The sequence below is a fragment of the Frieseomelitta varia genome, unplaced genomic scaffold (assembly GCF_011392965.1).
Source record: "Frieseomelitta varia isolate USP_RPSP 00005682 unplaced genomic scaffold, Fvar_1.2 scaffold_152, whole genome shotgun sequence".
NCBI classification, from domain to species: Eukaryota; Metazoa; Arthropoda; class Insecta; order Hymenoptera; family Apidae; genus Frieseomelitta; species Frieseomelitta varia.
In genome coordinates, this window is record NW_025109217.1 from 1,414,603 (window position 1) to 1,439,590 (window position 24,988).

The 24,988-nt window shown below is 33.4% G+C and overlaps 3 protein-coding genes across 5 annotated transcripts in view; 2 read left to right on the forward strand and 1 right to left on the reverse strand.

Annotated features, from left to right (window-relative positions):
• LOC122535267 (protein lap1) overlaps positions 1 to 24,988 on the forward strand; it is an 85,265-nt gene that overhangs the window by 56,255 nt on the left and 4,022 nt on the right. The window lies entirely within an intron of this gene.
• LOC122535380 (cysteine protease ATG4D) overlaps positions 1 to 24,988 on the forward strand; it is a 106,795-nt gene that overhangs the window by 44,652 nt on the left and 37,155 nt on the right. The window lies entirely within an intron of this gene.
• Positions 1 to 24,988, reverse strand: part of LOC122535312 (metabotropic glutamate receptor) — a 75,691-nt gene that overhangs the window by 28,643 nt on the left and 22,060 nt on the right. For all 3 annotated transcript variants that reach the window (XM_043666755.1, XM_043666763.1, XM_043666772.1), the window contains exons 2-3: positions 13,558 to 14,666; positions 11,988 to 12,778 (exon numbers count right to left, since the gene is read on the reverse strand). In XM_043666755.1, coding sequence (XP_043522690.1) covers positions 11,988 to 12,778; positions 13,558 to 14,105 — 1,339 coding nt within the window. In that variant the 5' untranslated portion in view covers positions 14,106 to 14,666. The remainder of the gene's footprint in view (positions 1 to 11,987; positions 12,779 to 13,557; positions 14,667 to 24,988) is intronic.

A 24,988-nucleotide genomic window follows, 5' to 3' on the forward strand; every position in this document is an offset into this window, starting at 1 on the left:
GTATTCGTCTCATTTGACAATTTATAATTAGATTATAAAATGTAATGCAATTCAGACACTTCAATTTTATTAAAAATGATATATATAACAATGACAATGAAAAATATGACAACAGAAGAATAAAAATGATAATATATAATAATATATACAAAACATTAAAAACATTTAATGGTTTTAATTCAATTGTTGAATTGACAAACCAAGAGTAGGCAATATAGCAAAATATCATGTATAATAGTGTATAAATTATTAATATGCACGTGTGTAATGTTGCAATATTTAATTATAAGCAGTATTCGTCTCATTTGACAATTTATAATTAGATTATAAAATGTAATGCAATTCAGACACTTCAATTTTATTAAAAATGATATATATAACAATGACAATGAAAAATATGACAACAGAAGAATAAAAATGATAATATATAATAATATATACAAAACATTAAAAACATTTAATGGTTTTAATTCAATTCTTGAATTGACGAACCAAGTACTTACGCGTCTGAATATTGATTCTCATTCTACTGTGATAATAAGAAATAGAAACTGTCGTAACTTGCGATGAGGTTTAAAACTGATTTTCTTTAAAACAAAAACTGATATTTGATATTAGTTTATTACTAATCTAATACGACGCCTTTCCATGAAATTGCAAATGCCAGATTGGCCAAAAAGCAAATTGCTTAGTTTCTAAAAAGTTGGCCATCAATCACATACTTATTGTAATTATTTTTCAAAAAATAGAGTTGATGCGTCTGGCTTCTGGACAGCTTAGTTATTATTTAGCATGCAGAAGATTATGTAAATGAACTTATTATTATGCCAAGATGATTATTTAAATGACGTATCATCTTATATCTCTAATCTATTCATATATTGTATCAATATTCATGATTCATATTTGTTGATGTTCGTTACCGCTCATTTCGTCATACTGTCTTTTCGTTATAACTTCTTTATAATGTTTCCAATGACATTTTTTCTTTCTTATTTCGACGTACAGAATACATTATATAACATTTGGTCGAAAAGAACAAAATCTGGGAATGCAAAACAAAACCTGCCTAATTTCACACTATATTGACAATCAGAGAAAGATCAGAAATTCTTAATTTCGAACGATAGAGGATCCCAAGTTACAAAATGTATCTCTACGATCTTCGCGAATGCGCTGCTTGCAATCGTCGCGAGTTAATACGATGAAAGATATACGAGACGAGAGGACAGGGTCGGTCTGTTTCAGCGCTGATCAACATCGAGTGGAAAAAAGGTTCCTCTCTGTTAATAAAAAAAATCGGTAGCCGGTTGGAAAAGCTCTCGCGTCCCTGGTACCTTTATATCCTATTAAAAACGCAAGGGGAGGATACGCGTATAATTTTCGTTTCCATCGGGCTATCAGGGAGTGGAACGGCGAGGGGACAGAGAGGCGACGAGTAGACACAATCGTGTGTCAATTACGAGAAGCGGAAGAGCGGTAATTAAAAGCCGTACTGTCGGGATCGTGTCCGCCTGGATATATTAAAATTGAAACGAACGGTGCGATATATAGAAGCGAAAGCGGCCGTGTAAACTCGTCGCGTGATGCTTTTTCCGCGAGATCGGCTACCTAGCTTTTTCGCTGAGGGGTCGTACGGGGAAATACACCGGAAATCGGAGATCTCGCGAACGAAAGAAAGAAAGAAAGGATCGATTCGAGCGAACAATCGAGTGAGAACGCTTTTTGTAAATGAATGACAGAATGCCAGCAACCAGAGGGAGAATTCCCATTTCTAAGCGGAGCATTGATCCTAGCCTTAGAATCGTTGCTGGACAATATTCCGTGGACAGCTTGAGAAATTATACACGTAACTATGGTTGCTGATTGCGTTGAAGCAGGACCGTGGACAAAAATGTCACCTTCTTGACATGTTAGAGACCAAATGATTCACCATAATATAATACAATGCCATGTCAAAGTAAAATGAACATTTGCTTCGTTAAACTATCATTTATTATAGAAAGAAATTAAGAAGTTTCAGTAACTACAGTTTCTGAGCTGTGTACAAAAAATGTCACCTCTTTGATATATTAGAAGCCAAACGATAATTTTATCATGAGAGAAAACAATGCCATATTAAAATGAACCTTCGTTTCGTTAAATTATAAAAGAAAAAAGTTAAGAAATTTACACAACAGATGCTACGCTATTATTTACTGTTTAAAAAAAAAATAATATTCTGTATCAAGAAGGATATGTTATGGCCAGCAAATGTTTCTGAGATCTTAAAATCATCCCTTCTTAAATGAAATCATATATTTCTTTTAACGCATTAAACGATTTTAAACAGATGTATCGATTTTAAAAAGATGTATGTTGAATTTATTTAACCTAGGAGATGTTGTCCTTGCCTCTCCCTCAATTAAGTTTTATAAAATTAAATTAATTCCTGAATTATATTAAATATTCTTTATTATCAACGTTATTTTGTTATATCAACAATTTCTCAGTTTCAAGTGTATTTAAATGTAGCCCAGGCGAAACAAACGATAAGTTTATCACTTCTTGGTAATTTCTATCAATGTCGGATACCATACCGACGAGTTCAGAAGAAAAAGAAAGCGGCGAATTATTATGTACGGTCACTCGTTATGGTCCGCGAATTCGAACCAGTTGCCGCGAGCGAAGGAGAATTAAAGAAGTAATTCTCGCAATTTTATTACGTGGAAAACAGGAGGCATCGGCCACGAAAATGCCTAATGCATTCCTTCATTAACGTCACGAGGCAAATTGTAATATCAGAGAGTATCAGATTAGGTCAGAGCGTGGCGTTCCGCACGCGTGTTTCTTTGGTGCGCGTGCAGCGTAAAGTTCCGGCGATCCGACAGAACCGAGGTAATATTTCTCCTTGATAACTAGCCTATATTCCTGGCTCAATTATCGCCGCAACAACGCAATTGACAATCAACCATATACGTGGAACAAAGTCACGTTTGACGCGTATTGAATCGCATCGCTCTCCATTGTCGATCCCGGAAACGAACGAGCGTTCGAACGGTTTCGTTCAAAAGGATCTCTGAAACAGTAGCGGATTCATAACGGGCAGCGTAAACCGAATCAATAACCGCGTAGATTTTTTTTTATTGCCCGAACAATAATTTATCACTGTCGCACGTTTATAGAATCTGGATGGAATTTTGTTCTTCAAAAAATTTTACGTCTCGTGAAAGATCTAGATAGAATTTCGTTTCACGACCTGAATATTAAAATATAGAGATCTCTGATTGAGATATTAACTGATTTCGGAAAAGTCGTAAATGAAACGTTGCCTTGATGCAATTTAATGGTCTTTAACAGGTTAATATCGACTTTATTAAACAGATTTTTACAGTTGCTGATGTTTATAATTAGTCTGTGGATCTTTAGATAAATTCATATTTTTGAAAACATAAATTTAAAAAGTAGAATTTCGATAAAAAAAGATAATTGTACGTACGATAATATACGAGATAAAATGTATTACACACGTTAGACAAAGGTATATTACACTTTGGATATTTTTCGTGTCGTACGTATTTTGTGTAATTATAAATGCATAAAAATCCGCAGACTGACAATAAGGATAAGTTCGATGGTTTAGGCACGATAGTGCACGTTCAAAAAAAAAAAAAAAAAAAGAAGAGAGAGAAAGAGAGTAATAAGGGGGTCAGAGAAAAGGGTAAAATGGGGGACAGAAAAATACAATTTCTTCCGATCCATTTTGCGGCACGGGTCGCGTAATCTCCGATTCATCCGGTCGTCCGTGGCGTGAGAGCTCGTCGGATCGATCTAAAGCGTGCGAAGTCACCGAAACCGGGCCATTATTTCCTGGTCATTTCGTAGAAATCGCTCCCGACGTGCACACGTCGACCGAACGAATCGATAACACCGCCCCCGTCGACCGATTCGATTCGAGATACCCGTTTCGTTCGAACGGTGCACGTGTACTCGGTCGCCGACGATCGCCGCATTTGATCATGACGCGAGAGAGAAAGAAAAGAAAAATTGAAGAACACAAATGAATCAGCGTTGACAAATTGTGCACGTGTGCAAACGTGTATCTGAGAAAAAGGTAGCTTCAGTTTTTGTGTATCGTTGTTTTCATAGCGCCACTCCAATTTAACCGATCATGTCCTGACAAAGGCCAGTTCCGGATTGTTAGCCGCCTGCGTGCTAAAAATATTTGGCCGTCTCTATTATGGTATTTCACGAACACATTCGCGAGTGGCTGCTAATATATTTTTGCAGCAATTCTATTTTATATAGTTGACAGAGAGAGATACCTATAGTAATAGTATATTTTTATTTCAGCCTCTTTGGCCTTGAAATTGACTTTGGTTTTACATTGCACATTCGCATTGCATTTATCCTTGCTTTTACATATTATAATATTTACATAATATTTTGTATCCTATTTTGCTTTATCCTATACTTATATTTATCTTAACTATGCTATTCTTTTGTCTACTTAATATCTTAACCTAATTTTTTCATTTTATTTCATGTTCATTTGTTGCTCTCTTCTTTTTAGACCTGTCTTATTCTCATCTTTCTCTTCTCCTTGTCAGAGAAATACCTATATAAATTAGAGTTGTCTAAACGAGTCTTTCATTCTTTAAAGTGAACAATTTTTTAGAAATTTTGCCACTTGTTAGAATCGGCACTGATCCTGAATATCACCTAACGTCTCTGTATATCATTTCAATGTGATCACTGGGACGCAAGTTTTATGTATTCATGGAAAATGTTGCGAACAAACATACATGATACATAATGCATATAAAATGTCTGAAATAGATATCAAATATAAAATGTCTAAAATAGAGTGTATTGTAATCTATAGTATGATGAGACCAATTTTCTTTTTTTTTAATTTTTTCCATTTCTTTAGTGATGCTCATAAAAATTTTAAGATGCATAAAATCTGCGTCCTTACAATGTTTTTGGTGGTAAAAAAAAAAAAAAAAAAACACGTGAAAGGAGTATTTGTGAATTATTGAGAGATATTTGTTATGTCTGTATTCGTTATTTTTTGCTTCTCAGTTCAGAATCAATGGTGTCACGCTAATTTGAACGTTCATACTTGTTCACCTATATATATATATATATATATATACATAGAGATTCTTGAACATGAAAAGTTTAATTTTCTGATTAAAAAATCAGTTGTGATTTCAAGAACAATGCAAGTCCAATGATTCTATTTTAATTATAAGAGAATATATATATATATTATATATATTATATATCATCTATATTATATATATATTTTCTTATAATTAATTTTTATTTTAATACATATACATATATATATTCTCTTATAATTAAAATAAAATCATTGGACTTACATTGTTCTTCAAATCACAATTGACTTTTTAATCAGAAAATTGAACTTTTCATATTCAAGAATCTCTCGTATCCGAATCAATGAGGAGACGAAAGTATTTGGTTAATGAAATTTTCAGATAATAAAATAACTCCACTTGCCTCGTATTAAATTAAATGTATCGAAATGAGAGATCAGAAAAATTATCGGTTTATTTCAATAATCACGGACTTATACTGTTCTGGAATTCAATTAACTTTTTAGCCAGGAAATCGAACGAAATAATACAATAATAAGAAATACTGATCAACGTACTTCAAACGTGAGATTAAAATAAAAATTATTACATGGAACCTGATTATTAAACTGTGGATTTTTACGCAACTATGGGAAATTTGAGGACGCAAACGCGCACGAATATATAAATATCCAAACCAGAGTATTTATATATAATACTTAATGGATGAAACAAATTTCTGTTTCTTCAATTATGTTCATAAATATTTTTGAGTGCACAAAAATTCGCAATCTATCGATTATCAAAATATCAGCGATTAACATTAAAACTACCAAAGTATTCAAAATGATGGATTTATTCAATTTTCCATTGAAATTTTACCTATTTATTTAAGCAGCATATTTTCAGAGACTTGAATGATCTTTAATAAAATATATAAATAGAAGCTTCCATATTATAAATTTTTTCTTCTTCCTTACACTTTAATTTCTCTGTCAAAGATTTTACTTTACTTTAATCGTTGGTAGTTCCAGTGTTAAACGTAGATTACTATGCTATTAAATATAGATTTCTTTTTTTTACGCATTTACATTTTGATTATTCTATATTTTTTGAGATTAATTTTTAGGCTCGGAACGAATAAATAAACGAGAGTGTAGCAAGCGAAAAAGAAACGTCGAGACGCGATAACTCGCGAGTTACTTTGCTCTTCGGGATCCGATCCATCTTTAACATAAACCTTCGTCACGCATCGGTTTGATAAATGAGAGAAGGGAAGAAAAAAAGAAAACAGTGGCCTTGGACTGTACATTTAGGATCGATACAGCACGATCCTCCTGTGATACTACCTCCTCCTACTTTTTCCTTTTCAGTCTGTCTCTTTCTCTCTTCTGCTCGTTTTCACGTTACCAATTTCTCTCTCTCTCTCTCTCTCTCTATATATATATGCACTCTGTTTTCTGTACTTGTTTTTCTCATTTCTCTCGTGTGCCTGTCTGTCACCCAAGAGTCACGAGCGCACGCTAGCGAAAAATCACGAAATCGCGGTGAAATTTAGTCCATTGTAATATTCGTCCCTGTTTTACTTCTTTTCCTTTATTTTGGAATGACAGCACGATGATTAATTGTAACGGAAGCCGTCACTTCGCGGAGAAATGAATTACTCGTTTCTTCGATTTTTGAAAATTCACTTAGCGCGTTACGTCGTTAGAACCTGCCGTATGAATATTCATAGATATCGTCGTAATTTATTTCTGGAAGTACAAGTGTCACAGACAATAAATTGCCTGCGTGGACAGACTGTTGTAGAAAAACGCGTGGTCGTAAATTTGGTTAATTGCATTATGAAAAAAATAACTTATCTCTGTGCCCTTTCCTACAATGTAGGATTCAAAAGCGTATTTCCAATATTTTGTAACATTGTCGCGAGCATAGAACGATTTTCAGATTTCTGTTCCATTTTATTTTAAATATATACGTCTGGTGTAAATTGCAAATTTCAAGCAACAACTTTTCGCGAAATTCAATATTAATTTAGCGAATAAAAGAATTTTGCAAGTGTATATTAATGTTTTATACACTTGCGATCTTTCACTTGTTTCTCAATTTACTTTGCATTGCACGAATAAATATTGAAGTTGAAAAATTCTGCAAATCATTGTAATATTCCTTTTTGTATTAATCTTTTTATTTTCATTTAGTTGTTCTTTCTTGAAAGATTTCAATTTTCACCGAAACCGCAAAACCGCAAGTTCTAATTGACTAGAACGATTATATTATACCTCTATTTTTAAATAGACAAAGAAGGGAAAACGAATTTAGTCCAAATCCAATATCAGTAAGTTTCTTGACCGCGAATTCTTAACAATTCGCTCGTGTGCCGTTTCGATGACCTCGAACGGGTTCCCTCTTTCTTCAATCCCCTTCTTAGCTTTCATTTCTACATTGGTTTTTGATTTGTTAATGGATCTGCATATGTAGAGATCAGAACTCTAAACTGAACGTGGCTCGTAATTCATTCCACACACATTAATAAAATTATATATCATTCAGTCACAATTAGGGCAATTAAGCAAACAAAGACTAATTTAGTCCACAACAGTTGACTACGAATTCTTAGAAATACAAGTGTGCTTATTATTTCGTCGACCTCGAACAATTCTTTCAGTTTGCTTTTCATTATAATTTTCGTTCGAACAGACTCCAGCTCTCGTGATTTTTATATTTGCAATGAAAATGTTTGAGGTCAATTGGTCGTCGTATTCTCCCTTTACCAACTATCGACACAGAAAGAAGAAACGTTTTCGTTAAATTGTTCGTAATTAACATAAATAATTTATTCTGTAAGAAGAATGTTTCTCGTTACTTAAAAGCGAAAGTTCTGTTTCTAATAAACAGCCGACGTTTCACAAAGTCTGTCACAAACTTTCTCAATGTGGTTAGAAACTATAACAAATTTCAACGATAGAGCTACTTAAAATTCCCTCTTCGGCCACCTAATTATAAATTTATTCCTACTGTCGATATTTATTAGCTGACACGATCACGATCAAAATTATATAGTCGTTTTCATGATCATTAAATTATTAAATCAATCATTTCACGATGATTAAATTAATCGCGATTACAAACGATCTCGATTACTTCCCTCGCGATGATCACTGATTATTTGACGATCGACAATCGTGATTAATATCCTGCATTGCAGATTAATCACGATCATTAATCAGATTACGTTACGCCCAGCTCTGATTGAATGTCATTCGTACTTCGTCCCGACGAAGCGAGCGATCGCGGCGCTTTTATCAATTCCGAATGCGAACCAGCTCGAATCAACCCTCTCTCCCTCCTCCTCCTCCTCCACCCGTCGTTCCACCGTAGTTCGTGTTTTCACTGGTCACGCCGAAAATTCGTTTCGTCCGTGCATGTCGGGGAAAATCTGCATTGAGGCACGAGGCCGGAACGAACGGGCGCGCGGCGTATTCATTCCTTTCGTGTACGATCTAGGAATGCATCGGCCTCCGGGGAAATGCCTGGAATGGTTCAACCTGGCCCTTCCACGGAATCCACGGAAGCTTTCGTGCGGCTAAAGGATAGATTGAAGATGTCTGGTGATTACTGGAGAAAAACTTACGAGGAGAGACACACGAGATGGTCTTTGATGGTTTTTTCTTTTTTTTTTAAATATATTGTTCGAACGAATGGTCTTTTCGCGAAATGATAAATTCGTCGTTGAAAAAAAAAAAAAAAAAAAAACAATTTCATCAATTTGAATGATTGAAACGTGAAGCACTTAAGAAATTAAAAATGCCTCGTAGGTTTCTTCTAAATGTTTCTATCCTGAAGCGAGGCACACAATTGCTGTTTCTTTTGATATCATAATTATTAGTTATTTAGAAAAGTGAAAAAAGCAACAATTTCATCAATTTATCGCGGAAACTGTGTGAACAGTAATTTCCGAGATGTTTGACGAAATATGTTCTGGACTCTCAACTTTGAGGGTTTAGAGGGTTTTCATCCCTTCAACATTTTGAAAACTATATTTGTGCCAAATGAGGGTAATTTACGTCAGTTCAAAAAATATGTGTCAAATAATTTTTCGAAAATCACATTTGTGCCAATTTCTTTTTAAAAAGTTGGCAAGTGACGCTTATGTTTCCACGTGAACTCGTTCTCGAGTACTGGTGTCATTCTGTATCATTCTGTTTGCAACAATGCCTTTATCAAAGGCTCGAATTTGATATTTCGATCGAGCTCTCTCTCTAAATCTCTAAATCTCTCTCTAAATTTAGAGTCGTAACGAAAGTGGTTCTAACTTATGTTATCCTCTTTTTTTAATTAACATTTGCAATGTTCAACATTCTAACTCGTGTTACCCTCTTTTTTCAATTGACATTTGTAATATCCAACATTCTAACTCGTGTTATCCTCTTTTTTTTAATTAACATTTGCAATGTCCAATATTCTTAAGTTATTGTAATTTTTCACCCTTTCAACTTGTTTCAACCTTGTGTTTCTCATACGAATGACTAGTTTGTTTTTCGATCGTTATTACAATGGAAAATGGAATGAGATCTTTTTTTTGTCATAATGTATTCCAGTAGTAGCGTATTATAGTGGATCATTTTTATCTGAACAGTACATTATGGTGAATCGTTTCTTATTCCAGGTGCGTTTTATAAACAAAAATAGAAAACGTATCTTCAATGAACGAATAAACGAATATATACAGAGAAACGAATTTGTATCATTTGGAATTTATGAGTGAAATATACGTCTTACATAGAACAACTATCACTATAATACATTAACATGCACGAATAATTATTTACTCATTTATGTAGGTTAATCTACTAAAGATAATAAATTGAATATACAATAACTGAATTGTGTTTTGGATTCTGGAATAGCATACAATAGAGTAAAGAAAACTCTCAAAGCTTTTTCTTTCCTCCGATTCCTAACTTAATCTAATTCTTGATTCCCCACTTCTTGTTAACATTTTATTTAATTCAAAAGAACTGTATTTATTATAGATGCTCTTTTTTTTAAATATAAATGATATTATATGATAAACTTCCTTTCTTATTATCATCCAATATATCAAAATTTAATAAGAACTGTATTTATTATACATGCTGTCTTTTAATACAAATGCCATTTATGTTATAAATCTGCTTTCTTATTAATCATCTAGAACATCAAAATTTAATTCAAAAGAATTGTATTTATTATAGATGCTGTTTTTTTTTAATATAAATGCTATGATAAATCTCCTTTCTTATTATTTAAAATATCAAAATTTAATAAGAACTGTATTTATTATAGCTTTTTTAATAAAAATGCCATCGTGTTATAAATTTCTTTTCTTATTATCATTTAAAATATCAAAATTGACTAAAAACTATATTTATTATAGATGCTGTTTTTTTTCAACATAAATGCTATGATATAATAAATCTCCTTTCTTATTACATCTAAAACATCAAAATTCAATATAAACTGTATTTATTGCAGATGCTGTTTTTTAACACAAATGCCATTTATGTCATAAATCTTCTTTCTTATTAATCATCTAGAACATTAAAATTTAATTCAAAAGAATTGTATTTATTACAGATGCTGTTTTTTTTTAATATAAATGATATTAGATAAACTTCCTTTTTTATTATCATCCAATATATCAAGATTTAATAAGAAGTGTATTTATTATACATGCTAGTTTTTAATACAAATGCCATTTATGTTATAAATCTCCTTTCTTATTAATCATCTAGAACATCAAAATTTCATTCAAAAGAATTGTATTTATTATAGATGCTGTTTTTTTTTATCATATGATAAATCTCCTTTCTTATCCAAACTATCAAAATTTAATAAGAACTAGTATTTATTATAGCTTTTTTAATAAAAATGCCATCGTGTTATAAATTTCTTTTCTTATTATCATTTAAAATATCAAAATTGAATAGAAACTATATTTATTATAGATGCTGTTTTTTTTCAACATAAATGCTATGATATAATAAATTTCCTTTCTTATTACATCTAAAACATCAAAATTTAATAAAAACTATATTTATTATAGATGTGTTGTTTTTTAATACAAATGCCATTTATGTTATAAATCTCCTTTCTTATTAATCATCTAGAACGTCAAAATTTAATTCAAACGAACTGCATTTGTTATAAGCCTCTCAATGATAGAATACGATAAGATTAAATTATTTCGTATTCAGTGTATTGACAAATTGATAATACGCTCGTCAATTCCACTTTTTCATCGCGACAAAACTTTCTTTCTTTCGTCTCTGCATCCGGCGCGCTTTCCGGTCGCTGTTTCGATCGACGGCCCGATAAAGCGTGTCCGCTATTGCGCGAGCAAATTCCTCGCGGTGAATCGCCGATAAAACGTGCGATATTCCGGTTGAAAACAAGCCTTAAAACCCTCCACCCCCCGGTGACCGGCCAAGGTATTCGTCGTTCTCAAAGCAGCCGTGGCGAGGAAGCGTCGAGGAAGGGCCCGTAAAATTTCATATCGGTCTCAGCAACCGGCTCCGTGTGAATGTCTTCGTTTCACCGGGCTTGTCGATATTATCGGTCCCGCGTTATAAAGCTTGGCGCGAATCGCGCGTTTATTGCTCGCCGCGTCGCGAGGGCGGGGAAAGGCAAGGGGGAGGGGGGGGAGGAAATTTAATACGCGAATACTGGAATAGGGAACCTACCCGATAGGGAGAGGGTGAGGGACGGAAGCGCGATTCCCGAATATACGCGTGCACGTATACGTCCTGACGCATTGAAGAGCCCCGAGGAGGTGGCGATAGGAGGTCGCGCGAGATATTGAATTTCGAGGCCGGTGGCTTTTGTACGTACGTACGTACACGCCGGTAATGCCAGACTCACCTGTGAAGGACACGTTCAGCAGGTAGTTCCTGTAGAACATGCCACGGTCGTAGTTGGCCATCGTTGGGCAGAGGCCTTCGGTTTTCGTGCACACGTCCCTCTGAAGATTGTGCAGCGCCAGAGCGAACGCGTACACCGCGTCCACCACGAATTGGACCTTCGACTCCTGCTCGTATCCAGTCTCCGGTGTCAGTCTGAGCTTCGCCGGGCACACGGTGCTGTTTTTACCGACGACGTTTTTCCTGAGGACGCAGCCGAACGCTTCCTCCCAGTACTCGCTGAACCAAGGGTTACGACGATTGGACTCCGGCGTCAACGAGGCCATGTACTCGTCGAAGCCCGGTATGTTCTCCGACTGGAGCTCCACCGTGATCGCGCCTTCCGCCTCGTCCTCGAGGCCCTCGACGAGCTTGATCTGACGGCCCCAGCCGTCACTCGCCAGCCACTGAAACGGCTGGCTCATGTTGCACCTTCTGGCAGCCTCCAGGATCCCTCGGGCGTCCTCCGCGCGGGTGAACAGGATCACGGCCCTCGCGTTCGGCTTCTTACTCAGCCTTTGGATGATGTCGTCGAACACTCGGTCGTCCGCGGCGCTGGGCACTTTCACCGCCGCCGCGATGCACACGTTCCGCTCGGTGGCTTCCCTGGTGAACACCTCGATACCGTATTCCCCGTAGCTGCCCTCGGAGTAGACCGTCGAGACGTACGACCAATTCGCGCTCTTCACCACGTCGACCAGCGCGATCGACTGGAACGTGTCCGGGGGCACCGTCCTCGCGAAATAGTCGAATCTGGTGAAGAGAGGTCGAACGTTTCTTCATAATTTAATTGTGATAGTAGTCATAATTGTTTTCTTGATAATTTAATAATTACAATAATTTAATTATCAAAAGGAGACACTATTATATATATATATTAATATGGTATTATTTTGTATAATATAATAATATTATATATTAGTAATATGTATATTTACCTTTACAAAATAATACCATATTAATATTTATATTATTATATTATTAAAATAATAATAATATGTTATACAAAATATGTATATTAATATAATAATATTATATTATATAATAATAATATAATATAATATAATAATATTATATAATAATTTTAATAATATTAATATAAATATTATATAATAATAATAATATATTATACCTTATACCTTTATTTTATTATATTATATCTTTAAGGTATATTATATAATAATATAAGGTATATTATACCTTTTAATATAAACATTATATAATAATAATAATATATTATACCTTAACACAAAAAATATATATATATATTTTTTTGTATTAAGGTGTGTATATGTGTATTATACACATATAGGCTTCTCTGATAATTAATACCGACACAAAACGTGCGTTTGAAAGGGAAGATTTGTAAAGTGAAGAAAACTTTTAGAATAATATTAAAATAAATAATTCTGTAATTAAATAATCAAATAATAGAATTATATAATAAAATTTTAGTAAGAATAGCGTAAAGATTAAATTCCTTACGAGAGAAAGAAAGAAAAGAAGAGAGAAAGAGAATGTCGAGGACTCACCTAGTCTTGTCGCTGAGCGCTTTGGCGGTGGAGGCGGGCGAGATCTGCGGTATGTGAAACAGCCTGAGTAAATTCGCCACCTGCAACGACACCGAGCTGTAGGAACCGCCGATCACGCCGAAGATCGGCCCGGCGCTGACCGTCTTCTTCACCCTCGGCACCGACTTGTCCGCGCACTCGAGCACCGTGATGTCCAAATTGGACAGGGACGCCCGGACGAAGTGGAGGCTCTGGTTGAGCGCGTACGTGTCCCTGCCACAGGTGTCAAGGATGTGCACGCCGAGCGTGATGCCCGGTAGTATCTTCTTGTCCCTGTTGATCTGGTCCACGGCGAACAACATCGCCTCGAGACGCTGGACGCCTCGATTGTAGACGTTCGGCCCGCAAGAGGCGCCGCCCTTCTCGTGTACTGGAAACAGACCACCGAGAACAATATCGCCGGGGATCAGCACCGCTTCCCGCTCGCTGTGCGCCTTCGACTGGCTCACCACCGACAGCTGGTGCAGCGATACCAGCAGGACCAGCATCTGAACGAGAGGCTGGCTCATTTTAGCCGTCTTTAGACGCTAACTCTACTCTAGCCGCGTGATGCTACCTGCTGCTGTTCGCTCGAAGATCCAAGCATTTTATGCTTCGTTTCTTCGTCACTTTCGCGAGTGTCGTCACTAGTCGGACTAGCGTGTCTTTAAAGTCGATTTGTCGACATTTGGGGACAGTTTCTACGAGCCTCTCTACGCGTTTGTCAGCTTGCCCGGAAGAAGTATTATGAGAGGTTGCCGCTTGTCCCTTCAGGCACACCGTAGTAGAAAAATCTTAGGTCGATTAGGACTTCGACTTAGGCCCTCTGTTTTGTAGATTGTTTCAGATTTCCGTTTCCGGAAACGTCTTCTATTTACATTTTGTTCAAGGCAGTCCTGAGACGATTCTTAGATACGCGACGACTCTTGGATAACGGCGATGCTGAAATTATCCGATCGCCTTCGTACGTCAATGCCACTTCGCCGAGAGTGATCCTAGTTTCGCCCATCGTTTCCTCGAGCATCTTCAAACTTCTCCCCCTGAGCCACCGTCTCTCGGAGAAGAAACGTCCGGCTCCAACCTCCTGGTTTCTGAAGTTCGCATAAACAATCTTGGTATTAGTGCGTCGGTGAGATTCGAAGGAAGACGGAGAGGATCGCTGGAGTGGTTTATCGATCGAGCAAATCGTCGACCCGGGAAACTGCTTCTCCATCAATTTCGCGACACGCAACGCGACTCGATTCTCACGATTTTTCGACGTCGTCAAACGGGCTTTCGGTTTTCGATGTCCGGGCAAACGTGTAACCGGACCACTAGACCTTCCGGACATAAGTTACGTTCCGTTCGTGGGTCTTTTTCTAGCTACTGAAGTAAAATATTTCCTTTAACGTTAGAACTGTCGATGATTGAAACGTAAAGTAAAAAAAAATTTAAAATGTTTCTTCTCCGCCTGAAGTGAAATTACTGTTTTAACCTCTTGCACTGGAATGATGTACCACGCACGTCGAGAATTTTTTTTCCCCAAATTGCAACATTTTCTCAGTTTTAAGTTTATTTAAATATACTTAAATAATAATAAATATACTTAAATATACTTAAACAATAAATATATTATTTAATATATTTTTATTATATTTTAATATATTTTATTTTATTATATTAAATATATTATAAATATATTATTTAATATATTTAAATATATTTATTATTTAATAAATATATTAATAAATATGTTTAAATCTAGGCGAAAGAAATGATATGTAATAATTTCTATCCAGTGATATCATACCGACCAGTTCAAAAGAAAAAGAAAGCGACGAATTATTGTATACGATTCGGTCACTCGTTATGGTCCGCGAACCAGTTGCCAGCGCAAGGGGTTAATACTACAATTATCAGAGATTTAAAAAAAGTAGAATTGAAATATATATTCTGAAAAAATCGAAATATGCTGTGCTCGTGTTTCTTCAATTCTAATGCTGGAACTATCGATGATTGAAACATAAAATATGCTTTAAAAATCAAAATGTTCCGTTCATAGGCACTTCTCTTATCTCTAAAGTGAAATTACTGTTTCTTTTGATACTGGAATTATCGATAATTAAAACGTAAAATATCTTCTGAAAAAAATCAGAATGTGTGCTGTGAACGGGTTCTTGCCCTTTGCGTTTGCAGTGAAATTATTATCTCTTTTTGATAATAATTTCTCGTTGCCTCTTTTAATATTACATTTTGTATTATATAATTTTAATATTAGAATTGTCGATGATTGAAACGCGAAATACGTTCTAAAAATCGAAATGTTCCTTTCATAGGTTCTTCTCTTATCTCTGAATTTTGATTTTTAATCATCTCTTTTGATATTACAATTATCGGTAACTGAAATGTAAAATATGCTCTGAAAAAATCGAAATGTACCGTGCATTTCTCTTTTGTGTTTGAAGTGAAATTGTTGTTTCTTTTAATATCAGAACTGTCAGTGATTAAAGTATACCCTATATGCATAACCTAGATAATTACTAATGTAAAACTGCCAGATCAATGGGTTAAATCTATCTAGAACTTCCCTTTTTATAATTGCTAATGATTACAACGAACTGTTACTGTGAACAGACACTTACAGTTAGAATAAAAGTTAAACGTAAGAAGAATAAACGAAGTTACTTTCGAAAACGAAGGCAGTCGTAACTAAAATGGCGGAAGGAAATTATGTTTCTCGAGATTGGAAACATGTGAGTAATAAACGTAACGTTGTTAATAATTTAAACGTTGTCACGTGTTAGAAAAATATAATCAATAGTAAAAAGAAAAGAATCATTCAAATAAAATGATTCTTTCCAAGTTTATATCACTGTAACTTAAAATTTACGCTACTTCGCATGGTTTCAAGTGCAAAATTTTAATAGTCTAAATTCATTACTAAAATTCTACAATTAGACACAATTTAGATACAATATTTTAGCAATAAATTATTACAATGTAAGAATTGTTCCAAACAACACACGTTTAAAATATTTCCACGAGTCCTGCATTCTAATTTCGATGTCAACCACATATAAATTCTACACACACAAAAAAAAGAGAGAGAGAGAGAAAAAACTGAAAAAGTAGGTTGAACCAGCAAGTTTCGAGCTGGGAAACTACGGCAAACTAATTGAAACGTTACGTAGTGTGTACATGGTACCCCGATCGAGAGGAAAGAAAAGAAACAAACGATCGTCGAGCACGCAAGCGCTACACACCAGCGTCCCGACCTCTCTGTTCATTTCTGTACGGAAACTAGACGCATTCGAAGTTCTCTCGGAGGGCAAGAGTTCGTACAAACGGCGAACGTCGTCGACGACGAAAGACGAAGGACTTTGCCCGAGGCAAGTTTCGAAGAAGCCTCTTTTACCATCGAGCGCTCCTTTAATCTCTCAGTGAATTTTGATCGCGACAGCCAGACGATAAAAGTATTAATAAGTTGATCAGAGCCGAACGTCCCGTGCCCTGAAAAATTTCCAGTAAAACTTTGTTCCAGTCGCGAAGCACGGGGTTCCTTGGTGATCGATCGATATCGTACTGACATCAAGATGTCTCTCAACACTGTCAAAGTTGTCTTTTCCTAATGAAAATAGTTTTGTGTAAAATCCTCCCGTTATCAGGAAGCGAACGAGACGGGAGCCGCCAGGCAATTTAAACAGCTTATTGGTTTTTGTTTTACGCTACTCTGTCATTTCTTGATTTTTGAGTAAATTTCCAACTTAAGTAGTTTCCACAATTTTTCGCTATTTCGCTATGTTCTTTTTTTCCTTTTATTCCGGATGGTTCCATATGTTGTTCTAGCGTTTCTTCTTATTTATGTTTGATTTAAAGAAAAAGACAGAATGTCGAAAGCCAAAAATTGGAAAAAGTCGCTAAACTAGATATTTACTAGATTCTTGAGCTTGTCGACTTGTTTCGCAAGTTTTAACTTTAATTTAAGGACACTCTGTATAATAACAAAATACCTATATCTTCTATCGTAACGAAACTGTTTAATTAAAGGATTAAGCATGTTTATTCAACGTTGAAATATTAGAATATGTTTCTAATCATATTCAAAAAAAATAATATTTCCTGCATATAAGAAATCTGAAAAATGCGCCTGAACCTGTTTGCCCCTTGTCGCGTTTATGAATCGGTCCTAAAACAATTTCGTCGCTATGTGACTTTCAGTTAATGATAAATCAACACTCTCTCTCTCTCTCTCTCTCTCTCTCTCTCTCTCTCTCTCTTTCTCTCTCTTGACGCCTTCATCTATTTCTTTCTCGTTTTTCGTTCCCACGGAGCTTTTCCTCCAACATCCACCGGCATCCATCCACGTTTCGCGTCCCGTTTCGTACGATTTAACTCGACGACCAAACGCGGCCCAGCCGGCTGCCATTTAGGACGATTTCACTTTTACTTTTTTACCGAGAGAAACAGAAGGACGCCAGAAGGCAGCGGCTGCGAAAATTCACCGGGTCGACGTTGCGCCAGCTCGGGGGCTCGTTAAATTCCAACCCCCCCTCCGACTACGTTACTCGTTAAGCGGACTTAATTTCACGGAACTCTAACAAGCGTGGCTGTGCTCCCAGTGCTTTAAATTCGAGAGCTCTCCCGCCACTTTTTCTTTTTTTTTTTTTTTTTTTTTTTTTTTTTTTTTTTTCATTTCTTACCTCGCTGTCCCGGCCAGCCCTACGTTTCGTCTACTAGTTCCACTCGCACTCGATTCTTAGCACTCTCCTTTGCCCAAAATTGTTTCCCTCGGTGGCTTTCCACTCCTAACTATCAGTTTTCACGAAAGTTTAAACGATATTTTAAAGGATGTTTATTTATTTACGCATAATCGAGGACCTCGAGACTATTTTTTTCAATAATTGTTAAAACTGAATAACGTTTAATCCGTATTGGAGTGTCGTACAAATAATCTGAGATGCTTAAAATAATTAATAATTATTAATAAATATAATTAATAATATAATAATTAATATAATAATTAATAATATAATAATATACTATAATATTATAATATTATATATTATAATAATGTAATAATACTACATTATATAATTATATAATTATAATAATATAATAATTAATAATTAATAATAAATAATTAGGTTCAAAAAGGATAATATATTGCAATGTATTGAATAAATATATCAAATCTTTAATACGTTTAAAAATGAATGTATTTTAAATTTGTTACGTGCTCCTCGTTTGATATTAAACTTTTAGACGTTTGATTATTTTAACGAATGAATTCTGACTATCGTTCTTGCTATTCAGTTTAAAAATTGGATTTTAAATTTGTCTATACTCCTCGTTTGATGTCAAACTTTTGGACGTTTGATCATTTTAATTTATTATTTTCCCTGTATAAAGTGTCCCACTCGGATATTTATCAAACTATCAACGATACAAAAAAACGTTCGAGAGAAAAACTTTACACTGTGCGAAGAATGTATGCTAAAAAAAAAAAGGTTAGTCGAAAAATATGTAGGATTCTTAAATATTGAAATAAACTGACAATTTTCTACACACGCAATTTAATATCACGAAAACATCATATCAAGATATCAAAAGTGTAAAAAGAGAAAAAGTTTGTTTCTTCTCTCTTTCCCAATGAAGATATTTTATACCGTAATACAATAATATATAATAAGGACAAAGTTATTCTGCCGTCTTATCCTTCACTCGTGCAAGTATATTTTTCGGCAGCGTTGCGTAAGAAAATGCAATTTCACAGCAGAGAGGCTCCAGAGGAAGCGTAAGATCGAAGAGTTCAAGTACAAGTTCCATCGAGGTCGCTAAATGGTCTACAGGCGCGGCGTCGTCAGACGGCCGACATCATAAGCGCTTGCACTATGACCCATGTGGCGCCGACTTTCCAAACGAGCATGTATTTGGTCTCTCCAGAGGGAAACTTTGCTATGGATGAAACCTAACCTCGATCCAGTTCTTACACTCTGATTTTAGAAGTAATTCTTCATCCCTCCAACTTAACGCTGGAGCAAAATAACTGGTTTCAATTTTCTTCTTCTTTCTTATCACTATCGCGGTTACAGAGATTACATCAATTACAATAGAAGTTCGATTATCTGAACTTTCTTTTTCAGTATCGTATGGCCCGTAGAGGTATTTACAGTTACTGGTATTAATATTCGAACATAAAATATTATATTGTCACTGACACACTGACTGCTTTTCGACAAAAACGAAATTTTGTAAAAAATATATATATATATTTTTAATATTAATTTTAATTTTTTTAAATATTCTAATATAATATTAATTTTTTTAATTATATATATATATTTATATATATTATATATATATATTTTTTAAATATTAATTTTAATTTTTTTAATATACAGTTTTTTAATATATATCTATATTTTTTCAATTGTATTTGTATATAATTATATAAAATTAATAATTTTATTATATATATATATTTTCAATATTAATTTTATATAATTATATAAAATTAATAATTCTTTTATATATATATTTTTTAATATTAATTTTAATTTTTTTATATATTCTAATATAATATTAATTTTTTAAATTAACATATATATTTATATATATTATATATATATATATATATATATATTGTTAAATATTAATTTTAATTTTTTTATATATTCTAATATAATATTAATTATATATTTTATATTTTATTTCTAAATTATATTAATAAATTATATTCCATATTAATTAATTTAAATATAAATATAATATAATAATAATTAATTTAAATATAAATTATGTTTAATTTTAATTTTAATTTTTTTAATATACAGCTTATATATATATATATATATATATATATATATATATATATATCGTCCGAAACCAACAAGCATTGTCGTAGAAACAAAACGTGTAAAAATCTCATCCGTACATAAAACAGACATAATATTCAAAATATTCAAATGTGAACAAAATGTTCGAGGTATTAAAATAAGACAAAAAACGCGAAGTCGATATATCGATTCTTGGAAACCAGAAGGGTTAATCTATTAACGTCCAAGGTTTAGTTAGTTTATCACACTGTTAGAGTAGAACCTCGATTTTCGGAACATTATCCGAACGTTCCATCATCGAGACGTTCTAGTATCCGAACAATACACTTCGTACTTTTTGCGTACGCATACAGCGTTTACAGTGACGCATATTAATAATCGAACACCCAAAAATTCGGCCCAAATATTGAAATCGTTGTAATTTCGTGAAAAAAAAATCGTGTAATAATAAACTTTCAAAGCTCGAAGCCTCTAGTTTTCAAAATGTATCGTTCGTTTTATTTTAAAATGTTTTCACGTCACGCAGCGGGTGGATTAAGTTAAAGATACTCTTCTTCTCGAAAATTCTGTAAATTGTCATAGTATTTATAGTGAAACTTCGACTGTTGGAACACTGATTGTTATCCGAAATATGCAAATTTTGATTACCCGAGTGCAAGATGAAAATTTTTAATATGAAAATACTTAATAACTGCTAAATATTCACTGAAAAAATTTCGAAATAACTTAGGCGAAATTTCGTCTCTATAAAAGATTAAAATGAACATTAAACTCATGAAAACGAACAACAAGTAAAATTCACGTGAACTTTGAAAGTACCCAGTGGAATTAGTAAGCGGTGTTTTTTTATTTTTCTATAAGAACTCAAAAACTGCACTACTTTGATTTTATATCATTATTGCGGCAAATGCGCGATATGTTAATGCTCTGATTAAATATATACACGAACGTTCCTAAAATATGCGAATCAACGATGAATTAATGATCACAATCTCTATTTACTTTTTATATTGATATGTCGGATTTTATCATGTGAAATTGAAATTGTTTATTTGAAATATTATCAATAAGTCCATATCCGAATTAATAGGAGGTGAAAATGCTCGATTAATGAAATTTTCAGACGATAAAACAATCCGTTTATGATATTGGATTGCATGTATTGTTTATTTCAATATTTAAAAATCATATTATTTTTAGCCATTAAAGTACCATTCTTTTTGTACTTCGAGACATCTTTTCCGGATAAGAAAACATCATATTTTCTTCTTTGTCGTCTCAGTTAATGAAAAGATGATTTCTCTCTTTATTATTTACAATTTGTCTGTTTGACATTTAATAAATTCTTCGGTTAAGATATCGTGGTAACGACGATTCTCATTAAGATGATATTTTGGGACCATAAATCACTTTCAACAGTCATTGAATACAGGGAATGTAATATCATACGGATTGTAGGAAAGGGAGAAAAAGTTTTTGTGAGAAATTCTCTGGGTTTCCCACAAGCCCAGGAATTACTATGTATTTCTATTATCGTACTATGTATTTCAACGTGAAGAGAGATAGACATTAATTTTTCATATGAGTAATGTTCGTTTGTCTATTTGCGGACGTTTATTCATTGGATAGATTAGATAGATTTAGCCAATAAGGAATTAAGAAATATAATAATAGTTATCAGCGAGAAAGGTACAAACGATCGTAAGATGTCTCGTCCAAGAGTTAACCTTTAAGTGGTATTGTGGGGCCACAGATAACTATAACAGTAATTTATATTGTTACAAAAATTAACGTTATTGAACTATCGTTGTAACGTTATGTTATTATTAAACTTTGTTGTTATAGATGAGATATCTCGCGTCGCAGACTCGTTCATGAAGTGCTATCGACAAAATATTATGTCTGATCGTACAATATTGTTCATGAGGACGAGATATTTCATTTATAACAGCGAAGGGATTAAGATTACTGATCCCTTTTATATTATATATATATTTTATATTATACTATATATATTATATATATAATTTTATATTATTAATATATTTTTTATATATCTTATATTATATTATATATATTATATATATATATAATTTTATATTGTTAATATATTTTTTATATATCTTATATTATATTATTTATTATATATATATAATTTTATATTGTTAATATATTTTTTATATATCTTATATTATATTATTTATTATATATATATTTCATATTATTTTATATTACTGTATATACTTTTTATATATCTTATATTATATTATTTATTATATATCATATCATTTTATATTATTATATATATTTTTTATATATCTTATATTATATTATTTATTATATATATATCATATTATTTTATATTATTATATATATATATTATATTATATTTATATTTAATAAATGGGGAGCCATGTCTTACGAATTGATTTTTATCATTTTAATTGATTTATTGTTACGTATAAAAAAAACAAGCCAAAGTTTATATGAACGCGAATTATTTCACTCAATGATACACAAATTAACGCGTTAATTATTTAACGTGTCATTAATCAAAAAATTGCATTCCTCCCAACAGTTTCTCCGTCTCTACCGTTTATTGTTGTTTCACTTTAAAAGAAACGCTCGAAAGCGAAAAAAAACAAAGCTGCGAAACATCAACACGCTTTGTGTTTTTCGTCGATCGAATAAACAAGAAAAGAAAAAGAGAGAAGAAAAAAAAAGAAGAAAGAGAAAGAGAAAGGAGTATATCAATAACGAATCAAAAGCAGAAACAATGCACTTTAGCCGGAAGCTTTGGACCCCGCTTTCATAGAAACGGCCACGCAGAGATCAGAGGGAAACGCGCGACTGTCCTCTTAGCCGCGAGAGATGGACGTCCAAATGGAAGTATGCATATCGAAAATTTGTCACGTCGCGGGAGCGCGCGTGCACCGAAATCCCACAAAGTAAATGGGGGTTTTATGCAAACGGGCTTTCAGTTCCTCCCCCCCGGCAAGTGCCATCCTCCGTTTCTTCGAGCCAGCAATGCTCTTTGTTAACCGCTCGCTCGCGGCCCACTTCTGTCACGCGTGCGACTAATACACGCGACCCCACTAGACCACCTGAGCGACATTCTTATCTATCAAGGACCCGAGAAAAGAGAGAGAGAGAGAGAGAGAGAGAGAGAGAGAGAGAGAGGAGAGACAGACCATTTATCTTCCATCCTTTATCTTACGTGAATGGTAAACTCTTATTAATCTTCTAAGACGGAGATCTCCTAAGAAAAAAGGAAAGAATTTCACGGTTTTATCGTGTACTGTGCTTATTATTTAGGAAGCGGATGTTTATGCATGTTTTATGAACGTCACTGAAACAAACAAAAAAATAAAATAGAACTCGAAAGAAATTTGTTTTGTCGATTGTGTGTTGTAATAATGTTATAACTCTGTAAGTGTGGTAAAGACTTTTCAGTATACTTTGTATACACTCCCATTAATATTTAAACATTGAATATCGAAACATTATAAAAACGTTACAGTTATTTTAAAATGAAATCAAGCCTACGTTTTCAAAATCGCAGCGTTTCATTTGGTTCTAATTGTAAAATATTTTTATATGACGCAGCGGATGGGAATGCAAGGACTTTTAGACTCATCTTCGAGAAAGAACGAACTCACGGTTAAAAAATAGAGGTTTCGCGCTTTGAACTGAAGGACCGAATGATATTTCTTTTCACGAAGTTATATCAGTTTGAATTATCGACAATTTTTCACTGTATACTCTTCACTGTATAAACAATGTATATTTCACGTAACGTTCCGCACGATTTTCGAGGTATTTGTAATAATTTCATGAAAACATTTTTGTTAACGGAAAATTTATCTGTGTCATATACAACGACAATGTTTCATCTGCGTAATAAACTAAAAATCACTTTGAAGTTCTTAAATAGAGCCATACAATTCATTTCCATCTGTATGGACTACAAGTGTTTGATTAAGAACGTATTTTTATTACGTCGATAAAACTCCTGTAAAATGGAACCACGTTTACAGAAGTGAGAATAGTCTGTTTTGTAAGGAAGTGGAAAATGTAAAATCGCAAAGTATGAAAAAATATGTAAAACATCTAGATTGCAAAAAGATTGTTTTCTATCATTTTTTAAATTATATTCCTATCCATATATTTAAATCACATTCTAAAGTTATGAATTCCCATTGAAATCCGCTTACAACAATTCTGATATGTTTATCAGACAATTATATATGTAATATATTCATTATTACAATAAATAATCATATATGTAATAATATTTATTATATGTTATATATGTTATATTAATATATTATGTTATAAATGTTATATTAATAATTATATATGTTATATTAATGTATTATATCATATATATATTTTTAGCAATGTGTCGAATATATTTTTTACTCATAGCAACTCGCAGTATATTCCTTCGAATATATTCAGACGTACCAATATACTGTAAAAAGGAATTAGCTTAGTTTTCCACATATGCACGCAAGAAACGACAGACCAATCATTCCAAGCGTTTTCACCTTCCTTTCTTCCTTTCTGTTTCTTTTTCTTTTCTTTTTTTTTTTTTT